At 41.8% G+C, this 12460-nt stretch overlaps 2 protein-coding genes across 2 annotated transcripts; both read right to left on the minus strand.

Moving 5' to 3' along the window:
* Positions 1-2402: 2402 nt before the first annotated feature.
* Positions 2403-5470, minus strand: cnga2b (cyclic nucleotide gated channel subunit alpha 2b). The gene is made up of 7 exons (XM_062537394.1): positions 5367-5470; positions 5177-5284; positions 4865-5038; positions 4638-4745; positions 4395-4501; positions 2549-4074; positions 2403-2429 (listed from the first exon to the last, which is right to left on the minus strand). Exons 1-7 carry the CDS (start codon positions 5468-5470, stop codon positions 2403-2405), a joined length of 2154 nt encoding a protein of 717 aa, XP_062393378.1.
* Positions 5471-8754: 3284 nt separating this feature from the next.
* Positions 8755-12356, minus strand: LOC134080435 (charged multivesicular body protein 1b-like). Its single transcript, XM_062536872.1, has 8 exons — positions 12217-12356; positions 11044-11141; positions 10803-10949; positions 10567-10635; positions 9998-10105; positions 9799-9842; positions 9463-9538; positions 8755-9281 (listed from the first exon to the last, which is right to left on the minus strand). The coding sequence occupies exons 1-8, from the start codon at positions 12230-12232 to the stop codon at positions 9237-9239; spliced, it is 603 nt and encodes a 200-aa protein (XP_062392856.1). The 5' UTR covers positions 12233-12356; the 3' UTR covers positions 8755-9236.
* Positions 12357-12460: the final 104 nt, after the last annotated feature.

Below are 12460 nucleotides of genomic sequence, written 5' to 3' on the forward strand. Positions count from 1 at the left end.
CTGTGCATGACATGGTAATTACAGTGTAGTAGCGGGATATGTGTAGGCTAGAGACTGCCATATCAGCGTTAACTAATCCCATACATTTCTGTGGAGGATGTTCTTTGAGTGCTGTACCTCATCACAAAGTTATAGCCATACTAATCAGAATTTGAGTCTGATTTTCTTTGTGAATGAATAATGTATCGTAAATAAATAAATGTTTCCTTAAAATACAGTCATAAGTCATAAGGCCAAGGAGACATTATCAGGGTGCATACCCAGGTAGCAAGCTGACGTTGGGCCAACGTTGGCCCAACGTCAGAAGTTGTGTTGGCCCAACGTTGGGCGCTGACGTTGGGCCAACGTAATTTTGTCCGGTGGGCCAACGTTGGCCCAACGGTGGATAGGTTGGTTTTTGGTTGGCAGAAGGTTGGCAGGGTATTATGAAGATATGGTTGTGCCAACGTTGACCCAACGTTGGCTAAGTTGATTTTAGGTTGGCAGCAGGTTGGCAGGGTATTAGATATGGTTGGGCCAACGTTGGCTCAATGTTGGATAAATTGGCTTTAAACCTAAAAATGTCTACCAACTGATAGACTACTTGACCCACCTTGGACAAACATTTTGTGAGATGATCAGCAGACCTGCCAGCAGCAAAAGAATTGCTTTACCAACCTGTTCAATATGTATATGAAATTAGCCTATAAGTTTAGATACATTAACAAACACTGCAGTATTAATTAGAATATAATATAATTTTAACCATCTGCCAACTTAATAAATAGTAAGCCAATCCTCTGTGAAGTTAAACTTAAATAGGCTTTACCTTACCAAAATTTAAGACTGTGACATGGCCTATTCATTGTTGAATTGCATTAAGAGAGGTAGCAAGCTGACGTTGGACCAACGTTGGCATTGGTTGGCTAGGTTGGGTTGCCCAACGTTGGCAGAGTTGGCAATTTTTTTGCTGACCTATGCAACGTAGGCCCAACGTTGGCAGACTTGCCATTTTTGCTGACCTATGCAACGTTGGGCCAACGTTGGCAGAGTTGGCAATTTTTTCTGACCTATGCAACTTAGGCCCAACGTTGGGCCAACGTTGGCAGAGTTGGCCATTTTTGCTGACCTATGCAACGTAGGCCCAACGTTGGGCCAACGTTGGCAGATTTGGCCATTTTTGCTGACCTATGCAATTTCCAAAAGATGATTATATCCTCTTTATAGTCAACTAGCATGTGTTCCAACACTTATGGAGGTAACTTTATCAGAACAAAGAAATAGCCTACCATGAATCCTGCAGGGAGAACAGGCCAAACATCCATACCAATTGTGCTGTCAATATATTGTACAGCAGATGCAATAGTGACATTTAAAGTTTAGTTTCTCTAGTGACAGGCTTTTTTTGTTGTAAACTAATACTTTTTAGGACTTTTTCTAGGTCTGCAGGAGTGATAAATAGGCCTAAAACTAACATTGTGCCTGCAATGTTTGTGGTTATACGGCTAAATAATTTACATGGTTATTGAAAGCAACATGCCAATGATCATACTTCAAAATTAAACTAAACCCAATTTTACTTATTTATCACTTCTTGACAAAGCAAATCATAATGTCAAATGATGAAAAATTAATGTATGTAGGTTAGCTGAATTGAACAAGTGGAGTACACATTTAGTGACCCCTATTTGTAAACTTCAAAAAAATCAATCCATTTCACTATGAACTGCTTGTGTAAGATTAATCTATTTTCACTACAGAAAACACAGAAATTCTGAGTATAAATATGTCTTTACTGTAAAGTATGGTACATGATATCTTTTATCAGCCACCTCCTCCCAGCTGGGATTGGGCAAGAGACTAGATTGAGTCCAAAGATTCTGTTACTCCGGGATTTGTTTCTCATGTAATGATTGCACAACCTGAAAACTGCAGCACAATTAATAGTCCAAAGTGAGTTGAGTGAACTGGGATGAGACTGATCAACTGCCCTTAGATGGCCTCTGTTGTTACATGGTAAATAGTACTGCATTATAATTGAATCACATTATAATTTCTGGCTAGTCTTTATGTCAAAGAAAACAAACTTCACATCACAGAAGATGAAACAATGAGAGAGAAAAACGAACAGCATGGGAAATGTGATGTGAGTCTGAATCCAGTGAAACCCTTCGGAAAATTCACCATTTGAGAGTCTAGAGCATGTGTCATCACCAGCCGTGCTGGTAAACACACACACATCGAGTCACATAGCAACACTTGGGTGCGCAGGGTGCTTGTCCCCGTGGACTGCAAAAGTCATGGCACTGTGCTATGGCACAAAGGCTTCTGTCAAGAGATTCCATTCCCTCTCTGCATCTCTGTTTTGTTGGTTTTTCATGAGCAGTCACTGTAATTTCTCCAATACACAGTGTCATGAAATATCAACTCAGGTTGTGTCTGTCTTTAGGCTGTGAGGAAATTGCCAATAACACATTGAGTTGACCATGAGGGTCAGTTTCCATGGGGACATCTAAACTCAAGTTTCATTCTTTGGTTCAGTAGGCGCTTGCCGCGCTTCATTTGTTACCTGGGTGCTGTTCTCAGCAGGTTTATCTGTTATTGGCCTGTGGACCTCATTTGGGTCCATGTGTGATTCTGTCAATGTGTTTGCTTGTTCATGAGTCTCTGAGTGTGATTGTGCATCAACACCTGCATTTGTGTTTGCGTCCATGTCCACGTCGGCCTCGTGGTCCGACACACATCCGAGGCCCGTGTGACAGAGTTGGCGCTCCAGAGTGGTGATCCGCTGTTTGAGGTGTTGCTGTGTGAACGAGAACTCTCCGAGCAAGCGGGCGAAACGCGTCTGCAGAACGTCCAGAGATGACTCCAGCTTCTCCACCTTCTCGTCAGTATCCATGACGGTCAGAGCTCCAGCGGCTAGGCCTTCGTCAAGAAGCCCTTCCTTCATCAGGATCTCCCTGCCTCGTTCCTCCAGAACTTTCTTTGCATCAGGATACTCCATCACAGCCTCCATCAGGTCGTCTTTTGACAGACAGAACAGGTCAGAGTAGCCGATGCTGCGGATGTTGGCAGTTCGCCTGTTGCCCATTTTGCTTCCTTGAATGTTGAGGATGCTGATCTCTCCAAAGCATCCACCAGCAATCAGGAGAGCGTACTGAGTCACTCCGTCATCTGCCACGACAGCAAGTTTGCCCTCCTTGATGATGTACATTTCTTTACCAATGTCCCCTTTGCGGCATATGTAATCTCCTGGGCTGTACACCTGAGGACGAAGCTTCAGAACCAGCTCCACTAACAGTCCAGCTTCACAGTCCTGGAAGATGCGCACCTTCTTCAGTGTGTCCAGGTGTACGTTGATGGCAATCTCTGCCCGCAGCTTGTCCGGAAGGTTCTTCAGCACTTCCTGCTCGTCGACAGCTTTCTGATTGGTCCAGAGATAGTCAAACCACTTAATGACTCGTGTCTCCAGCTCCCGGCTGACTTTGCGGAAATGCATGTAGTGCTTGATGGCGTCTATACGAGCCTGGAATTCAGCTCGCGTGGCGTTCATGTTCGAGATCATGGAGCCCACGTTTCCCACAATGGTGGCAAAGATCAGCACACCCACCAGGAAGTCAAACACCACAAACACGTACTCCTCATCGCGGACGGGTGCAGGCATCTCCCCGATGGTGGTGAGTGTGAGGGTTGACCAGTATAAGCAGTAGACGTAGCTACGCGTCAGAGACCCATACTCTGGGTTTGTGATGTTCGGGTAAACCCACTGGTCCGAGCCAAAACCCAGGGATTTCGAGATGGCATAATAAATGCAGGCATTCCAGTGGATGATGATAAGGATGTAGAGCACTAGGTTGCAGATGCGGAAGATGTTGGGGTAGTTGGTGCGCGTCTCGGTGCGGTCGAAGAACTCAAACATGCGTGGGAAGCGGACCAGGCGGTTGAAGCGCAGTTGAGGAGTGTGGACTCCTGTGCTGATGTAGGCCAGGTCAGTGGGCAACATGGACAGTACGTCCATTTTGAACTGAAGGGTGTGGATGTAGGCGTCCCTCAATCTGATCAGATCTCTCACCAGCAGGCCCTGCTCCAGGAAACCTACATGGGACGTGGAGACAGGAACAGGGTAAAGACCTCCAGCCAATTGATGAACTCCTAGTACCTCAACAGTTCACAACTGTTTACAACAGTGACATACATTATTCTTTTTTTCATGAAAAATTCCTTCATGGCCTTAAAACTGCTTGTATCCGTATTTACATGCTTTATCTCTGATGTGGGAGAATGGGGGTAAGTTGCATACAGAGATCTAAACACATTTAACACAACAGAATGATCTCTTCTCTTTGATAGTGATTTTCAATGATATTGTACTTCTGTTTTCTGTATAATTTAAGTTTGGTGTTCATGAGTTTTACCTGTGCGTAAGCGTACAATGGTGTCCAGGATATAGATGGAGTCACAAAAGTAGTCCAAAACAAGCCACATAATAAGGTTATGGGTCTGCAGCTGGTCAAAACATGCCCTGTAAAAAAAAGAGAGGAAACAAATTTGGTTGCTAACTGCCTCGTGGCCTTTTATGTTGGTGAAAATACTAATATGGTCATGGAGGTGCTTCTTTTAGCTTGATTTGGGAAGAAACTATTGAGATTTATACAAACCTGGCCACCAATAAGACCCAGTTATAGAGCACAGCAAAGGCAATGACAAACAGCCAGCGGTAGTAGATGTCATCAGATGGTGATATCACAAACGTTTCCCTCTTCTTCCTGTAAGAGATCCATCCGCAACAGGAACACATTTTGCTTAGTACAGGAGCAATTTGCATATTAGCCTGCTACAGCCGGGAACAAAAATGTGGTCTATGGAAGAAGTCATTCCACTGTACTTGATGGCCTTGTCCATGTTGCCGTTGGCGTCGGTCTGAGTGTTGCTGATGCGGCTGGGTGGCGGCCGGAGCTCAGGCCCCCTGAAACGCTCCAGGAAGGAATCTGGTCGCTCTTCCTCTTCTACCAAACTCCGATGAGCCCAGTCTCTCAGAGTGACCACCAAATTAACCAGCCTTGGGGAGAAAGAGAAAGAGAAGGTTGAGTACATGACGGAGAGAGAAAAAGATTGAGAGGAGAAGGACGAGTGAAATGACATACAGTAGACACGCATAGCCTATAGGATGCGGTGTATACTGTGTGAGCTTCCATACCGTGACAGGGCACCTCGCCCTCTGAAGGAGTTTCTGGATGGTGCTTGAGGGTCCAAGTCTGCAACCCTCTCGAGTTCAGATGAGGTGTCATCACATACCGACTGAGACCTGAAGTTCACACGGCAGGTCATGTAGGAGCACTTACACACATAGAATCACCAAAAAAGGCATGCACATCCTTATAACTCACCGGCTGATTGTGCTGTCTGCTCCATCCAAGTCGTCTTCCAGGGCACTCCTCACAGACAAGCGGTGGGCGGACAAGGATCTATTTACAGCCCCCTGCCCTGTCATGATGGCTTCTGTAGAAGATAGTAAAGGCAAGGCAAGGCAAGGCAAGGCACATTTATATATATAGCACATTTCATACCAGGGCAGTTCAAAGTGCTTTACATTACAAAAAAAAGAGAGATGACATACTGTATATGCAATGAGATGATTCGGATAAAAAGTTATAAGATTAAAATAAACATAAGAAAAGTAAAGAAGCTCTTTCTTATAACCAGGTCCTTGTAGCGGGATTATGAAAATTGTTTCTGTTTTGCTCATTTATTGTTTGTACAGTAAAGAACAAAATTATTCATTCATACCCCTGCCAAATATTTTCTCTTTATCAATGTGTTTGTTCTGACTTCTGACTGTTTGTTGGCCACATCACATGTCAAAAGGTTGCAAGACAATGTGGTAGAAAGATGGAATCAGAAAAAAGAAGCATTTTTAATTTTTAAAATGGTGCGCCCACATTTAAAAAAATAAAAATAAATAATGAGTGGAAACATCTTTATTTGCCATCACATCTCTCAAAATGGTTCTTATAATACCTACCAGGCCTCTCCATATCTCCACAATGATTCTAAACCACACCTTGTTCCCATCCGGGTTTTGAGGAACGATTATTTGCCATCACTTTGGCTCACATTTTTATGGATGAGGTCTGGACTCTGTCTGGGCTACTCTAACATTTTCTTGTTCACCATTTATTTCCCATTTGGCTGGATGTTTCAGATCATTGTCTTGCTTAAAGGTCCAGTGTTGCCTATGAGCCCTATAGGTTCCCTGCTCCACATTTTTCTTCAGAATTTTTTTCCCTCATGATGCCATTTAGTTTAACAATGCTGAGGCCCCATTGTCTGAAAAAACACTCAAAGCAAATAGCTGTTCTCCACTCTGGGAATGGTGTTTTGGTGGTTGAAATTTTCATCCCATCCCAAAATGGACCACTTGATCATCATGGAGGATGATCATGAATCACTCTTATCCAAACATGCACAACTCCGCTTAAGTTATAATGTAAATGTAAATGGTAACACTAAAATAAGGGCCTACATTAATATTCTGGAGGAAAAGATTAGGCAGTCTGTCAAGAGACCTGCCCCAATAGATGCCATTGGACCATTAAACCCCAAAATGATCCAAAACGTACTGCCAAAATCATGGCAAGAAATAGTTAGAACAATATCAACATTTTAGAGTGCTCCAGTCCAGTCAGCCATTTTAGAGTGAGTCCAGGCCTCAATCTATAAAATAGAGCATATAGGCCAGAGTGATGGCAAAGAATTGTTCATGCCTAAGAACAAAAATGTGGTCTAGATTCATTGTGGTGATATGGATAGGATTGGTATGTATGTTATACATTATTTTGACACCCCATTTTTCATAAAAATGTTACAGATGAAAGCGCTTATTTATTACTATTATTATTTCTACCACATTGTCTCACAACCTTTAGGCACATTTTAGAACAAACACTGAAAATCAACATTAAATCAGTATTTGCCAGAGATATGAATCATTTTGCTGTACATAAATAATCTACGGAGCAAATCACATTTTATTGTGATATTTTGATTACTGCCTAGTTGGCTGGGTATGAGGGCCACTGAGTCAAAACACTGCAACACTTTTCTTGTTAGTTGGGCTTATTTGGAGTTAAAATCGTTGTTTTACGTACGGAAACCTAAGAAGCACTTAAAAACAATAGATTTCTCTTGAGATCTTAACATAATTCAGAATCTTGGTACTGATTGTTCCTCTTGTTCATCAGGGAGTTTAAATCCATGTAGCATAACATACCAGTAGTTACGAGACAGACTCGTGTGTCATTGTGCACCTGATGAGTAAAACGTCTGTGACTACGAGCTTGATGAGAGCTGTGGGACAGAGAGCCGGGGGGGTTGACTGCAAACACCCCCCCACACGGGGCTGCTGTTGCTATCACAACAACCACATCATCTACACAGCAACATGGCATCTATGTCCGCTATGTTTTAGCCATACCTTCTCTGAATCCAATAGCCTACTATGGATATGGACACATTGAAAAACGTGGTGGAGGAGAACATATATAGGTGAAAAAATGAATTCAGGCTAGATGAAGTACAACTAGAGAAGGCAGTGTAACACTGTGAAGAGAATACTGAATGGTAGACATTCGGGTTTATGGAAGAAATAAGAGAGAGAAGGTGACATGTACACTCTAAAGAGGATTGCCGAATGGATGAATGGTTGACATTCAGGTTTATGGAGGAAATGACAGGGCATTTAAACAAATGTTGCCAGTGTTTTGCTAATTGGCTCGTAATTATGGGAACCCCAGACAGCCCTGAAGACGCCAAGATGCTCAGTGCTCCCATGGGTTCCCTGCTTGGCTAACAACATCGCTCTCTCAACTGTCTAACATTTAAACATTTAAGAGTATGTACATAAACATTTAAGAGTATGTACTACATGAACATCACCTCAGATACAAATACAGAGTACAATATCGCATCCTATACAAACACAAACAGAAGACTCGCATTCAAGATCACATCAACACGTATATAAAAACAATGGCATCTTTTTAAAAAAATAAAATAAAAATCTATACTGTCGTAAAAGAATCCATCATCTATGCACCTACAAATTGTGTAAAATTATGTTTACCTTTGATCACTTTATTGCTCAAAATGGGCAAATCCTTGTGAAAAATTGACAAACATGTGCAAAACATTTGTATCCAACTCTCATCCTGGAGATCCCCAATGAAAAAGACTTCCAATACCACAGCGAGATTTAACAAAATACACCTCTTAGTTTAATCCTCTCAAAATATATCCACCACACGTCTTGGCTGTCAGAGAACCTGCCAGCGAGTTTACTTTCTGGACTATGAAACAAGAGAAGAAACACAGGAAAGATAGAGGGCACAACAGAAGGAGGGAGAAGAGGGAGGATAAGGAGAGAGTGAGAGAAGAAAAAAACAGGAGGCTGATTTGCTGATCAATTCCCACTGTGCTTCACTGGCCCTCCTCTTCGCTCTCTCTGTCTCCACTAACTCAGGTACTCAGTGGTGCACGGATCTGTGGTTGCACTGGTACTGGGACTTCTTGTGGAACTAATGAAGACCCTGTAGAATAAACTCCATGCCCCTCTCTAGTCTCTACCTAACAACACCCCTCTCTTCTGCAGCTTAGCAAAAGATGGGTGAAACATCTGGAAGATGCAAGGTTTTAGGTAATGATCTACTCAGTGATTCACATTTAACACTGGAGATTAAAGGCAATGCACATAGGAAAAGCATAACATTTACAAACACATTTGAAAGTCGCAAAATATTTATTGCATAGTAATATAAGAGGTACATCCATTTTCTTCCAGAAAGGCACCAACATTGAGTATACATACTAAGAAATTAGAGTGTGATCAAATGAATATATACATGATATATGTACAGTACACTGCAATATAAAATTGTAAAGCTACAATTTCCAAAACACTCCGCACCAACACACTTAAATTGACACTGGAGGAGAAAGTGTACAAAAATAAGAAAAAAATAGCAATAATTTAAAAACTGTAAATATTTCCATATACCAGTAATCGCAGCTTTAGTGTTGTGACACTAGAACAAAAGAAAATAATTACAATATTCCGAAACTAGTTTTCCAAACTTTCCTCCCACACCAATCCACTTGCATTCATGTCATTGCTTTCAGAGGAAAAACATGGCAATTAATGCAACAGGTAACGACTCACACAGACAAATAAATGTGACCCAACAGTTTCGATGTCAGTTCTATCAGACCTGGTCCCGTAGCTTGGCAAGTCTTGAAGACAACTCATCCTGTAAACATAAGAATGGTTGAAATTTCATGTAAACAAACAAACAAAGTCTGATTTAATATGCTCCAAACGGCGTCTTCTCAATCAAAATGGTATCCATTAAACAATACGGTCAATGCCTTCTCTCCATAAATAATCTATTAATAAAGCCTAATGCATGAGTTACATTTCAGATATCCTACCTGCTCTGCAGATGCCACACTTGCTGTAGCAAGCGATCCCGTTTGGCCTTCTGGGAGCTCCATATTAAGATCCAGTCTGTTAAAGTACAAGCATGCACATACACACACACACACACACACACACACACACACACAGACACAGACACAGACACAGACACAGACACACAGATACACACAGACACACACACACACGCAATTTAGTATCACTTGATCACTACTATATTAGACTTGTTTCAGTGTATGTGTGCATTGTTGAGGAAGAGCGACAAATGTATGTGTACATGTGTATGTGTGTGAGAGAGAGAGAATGTGTGCATTAATGTTTGAGACACTTGCCCTGCTTCGTCTGCCATCTCCCTCATCAGACCATCCACTTGACCCTGAAACATCAGACAAAAAATACTTTAGGAATGCTCTAAAATGTTCCATCATCTCGGCACACACACAAAGATGGATTCAGATGGAAAGTGAAACCCATTGATGTTGACTTTAGCGGGTACTGAGTAGTACTGCTTGTGAGACTACGGGTGGTCACCTGTGGGGTGGTCAGTGTGGTTGAGCTGCTCATAGTGTCCTCCATCTGAGCAGTCTGGACATCCAGAGTCTCAAACTGGCGTTCAAATTTATCCATCAAAGAGGAGACCTGCTCAATAGAAACAAACACACCTTACCATCTTTACTTTTAATAAAATGATTTAACTGTGCGTGCACGCACACACACATGCACACGCACACGCACACCTGATTAGTGACATGCCACTGATAACACAAGTGAAAAAGCACTACCCTCGACAGGAAACAATATAATCACAGGAAATAACTAATTCAATTGTAGATACTTTAGCAGATAAACCAAAACAGAGCTCAGTGACACTGAGATACAACAACAATGCCTATGTAACACACTGAAATGAAGCCTAAGGCAGATGTTGCCAGCGTGCCCAAAGCCACCGACATTCAATCAACACATTTGTTTTTGTGATGTTATGTAGTATGCAACACCAGATGGGTGCAGGGAAGATGAAAGATCTCACGGTCGTTCTTGGGCTGGAGCCTTTTGCAGAGCTATAGTATCTACAATAACTGACAGCATGATACCATTACCTTCTCCAGATTCATGCTCTTCAGCACAGCATCCATGCCCTTAACAACGCCAGCCATATCCTTGGTCACCTGTGACAAAGGTGAAAGTTATGCCAGTTGTAAACCAAAGACTTATGAGATCATACAGAGATAGATAAGGCACAATGTAGAGATACAGTATGACAGTTCACTATTATGGCTGTGTGCAAATGCTTATGTATAATACAAAGGGGTTTTTTTTAGTAGTAAGAATTTACCTTGTTCATAGTGACAGCAGTCTGAACCCTTGCTGCTACAGCATCAACACGTGCACTCATCCTGAGATAGTTCACAGATTGGCTTTTCTGTCGAATGGCATTCTCTGCATGGATGCGTGCTACTTCCATGTTTCCCTTTTGGATGGCCTGAAAGTCAAAATGAACATACACTACCAATGAAAACTAACCCTCTGACAACTAACACATTATATGGTCTAGTAGTACATCACATTCATCTTACCTTCTTCACTTTGGCCTTTTCAACTTTCTCCTCTTTATCACATTTTTTGGAGCTCCGCTGCAGCTCTTTAGCAGCAAACTTTAAGTTGAAAAGATGCTCTGGTGGAGAGAGTTAAGGCTACCTACAACACTATGTTGGATATTTCGAGTGGGTTATTATCAGCTGAGATGACTCACTATAATGTGCACCATTCCCTGCATCTGCTTTAGGGCCAAGTGACTTAACTTGTAATGCAACTCTGGATATAGGTAATGCGTCAGTTATAGGTAGTGCGGAAGTAGTTTCGGGAAAACTTGGCCTAACAGTTTCACGAAATATGCTCAGTTAGCTCGATGATAGGCTACTATTTATAACTAAGAAGGTATCTAGTTACCATCGAATCATTCTAATCAAAGCTGCATGGACAACTTAAGCTAACTTAAGTCAGGGAGCTGTGATTTCCATGTAACATATTTGTAGGCTATACCCATGAAAATGAAAACAAATCAATTTCCTCAGTCTCTCACCAACGTTATGGATTCAGCAACATAGCTCAAATACATTAGACCACAGTCCACATGATACTGTCTTGAAATACGATGCAAGTTAACATAATATGTGACCATTCACAGCGAAATCAGTCGTTTTGCGCACATCGTTATTTTGAGAAAATCAACAATAACAAACTTCCGGGTTAAAATGTTGAATTTCACGTTTTCGCATAATTCGGCTGTATACAGTCTACAGTTTCATATCGTGAACGCATTTCACTGAAAAACCTACGTTTTGACTGTTAAACCCGGCGAAGATTCAACACATTTGCTGTCATTCCCGTTGTGCACGCGCTGCTTAAACAGGTGATTTCTCCTCTTCTGGCATATCGTGACAGGAGAACCATGTCAACTTTGGATGCGGTTATCTTAGCGATAGTTTGTGTAATACCCTCGATATACATATCGTTGGAAAGCTTAGTTTATGGCCGTTCACGTGAGCACAATAACTTAATTTACTAAATTTTACCGAAACGACTGGTTCCGCTTTACAGGGTCACATATTACAAAATATCTATTCGCTGGAATTAAGTCACCAAAAAGAAATTCTGCGCTGCATTTTACGATACATATCACCTCACCTGGCCATACCATTCACGTTCATTTTTCCAATTTCATGTGGCCCGATTTTAGCAAAGGATACTGTCCAAATTCGGCATGTTGAAACTTTATCCGTTTGTGCACTTCTAGAGACAAAATCACGAATTGTTTTCAGCGTTTTCAATGATATCAGAAGGGTTGTACTGAATGTAAATACTTCCGTGTTGAACTGGAAAAAATGATACGTCAGTATCACATGTTCTGAGTCAGTTTTTGATGATGTCATTCCACAATGAAACCATTCGACTCCTCCCTTTCAATGCTTTGTGCTCGGCCCGGGTTATACG

The sequence above is a fragment of the Sardina pilchardus genome, chromosome 5, assembly GCF_963854185.1.
Source record: "Sardina pilchardus chromosome 5, fSarPil1.1, whole genome shotgun sequence".
Taxonomy (NCBI): Eukaryota; Metazoa; Chordata; class Actinopteri; order Clupeiformes; family Clupeidae; genus Sardina; species Sardina pilchardus.

What these genes read in the sequence shown, in the direction of transcription:
- LOC134080435 (XM_062536872.1), bottom strand. An exon ending in AGAGCATGAATCTGGAGAAG is followed by an intron (nt 10,106 to 10,566) that starts GTAATGGTATCA and finishes TCTATTGAGCAG; the next exon opens with GTCTCCTCTTTGATGGATAA. An exon ending in GAGATGGCAGACGAAGCAGG is followed by an intron (nt 9,539 to 9,798) that starts GCAAGTGTCTCA and finishes GTACTTTAACAG; the next exon opens with ACTGGATCTTAATATGGAGC.
- cnga2b (XM_062537394.1), bottom strand. Translation starts at nt 5,470, where the DNA reads ATGACAGGGCAGGGGGCTGTAAATAGATCCTTGTCCGCCCACCGCTTG. An exon ending in GGGCGAGGTGCCCTGTCACG is followed by an intron (nt 5,039 to 5,176) that starts GTATGGAAGCTC and finishes TTTCTCCCCAAG; the next exon opens with GCTGGTTAATTTGGTGGTCA. An exon ending in CATTGTACGCTTACGCACAG is followed by an intron (nt 4,075 to 4,394) that starts GTAAAACTCATG and finishes CGTCCCATGTAG; the next exon opens with GTTTCCTGGAGCAGGGCCTG.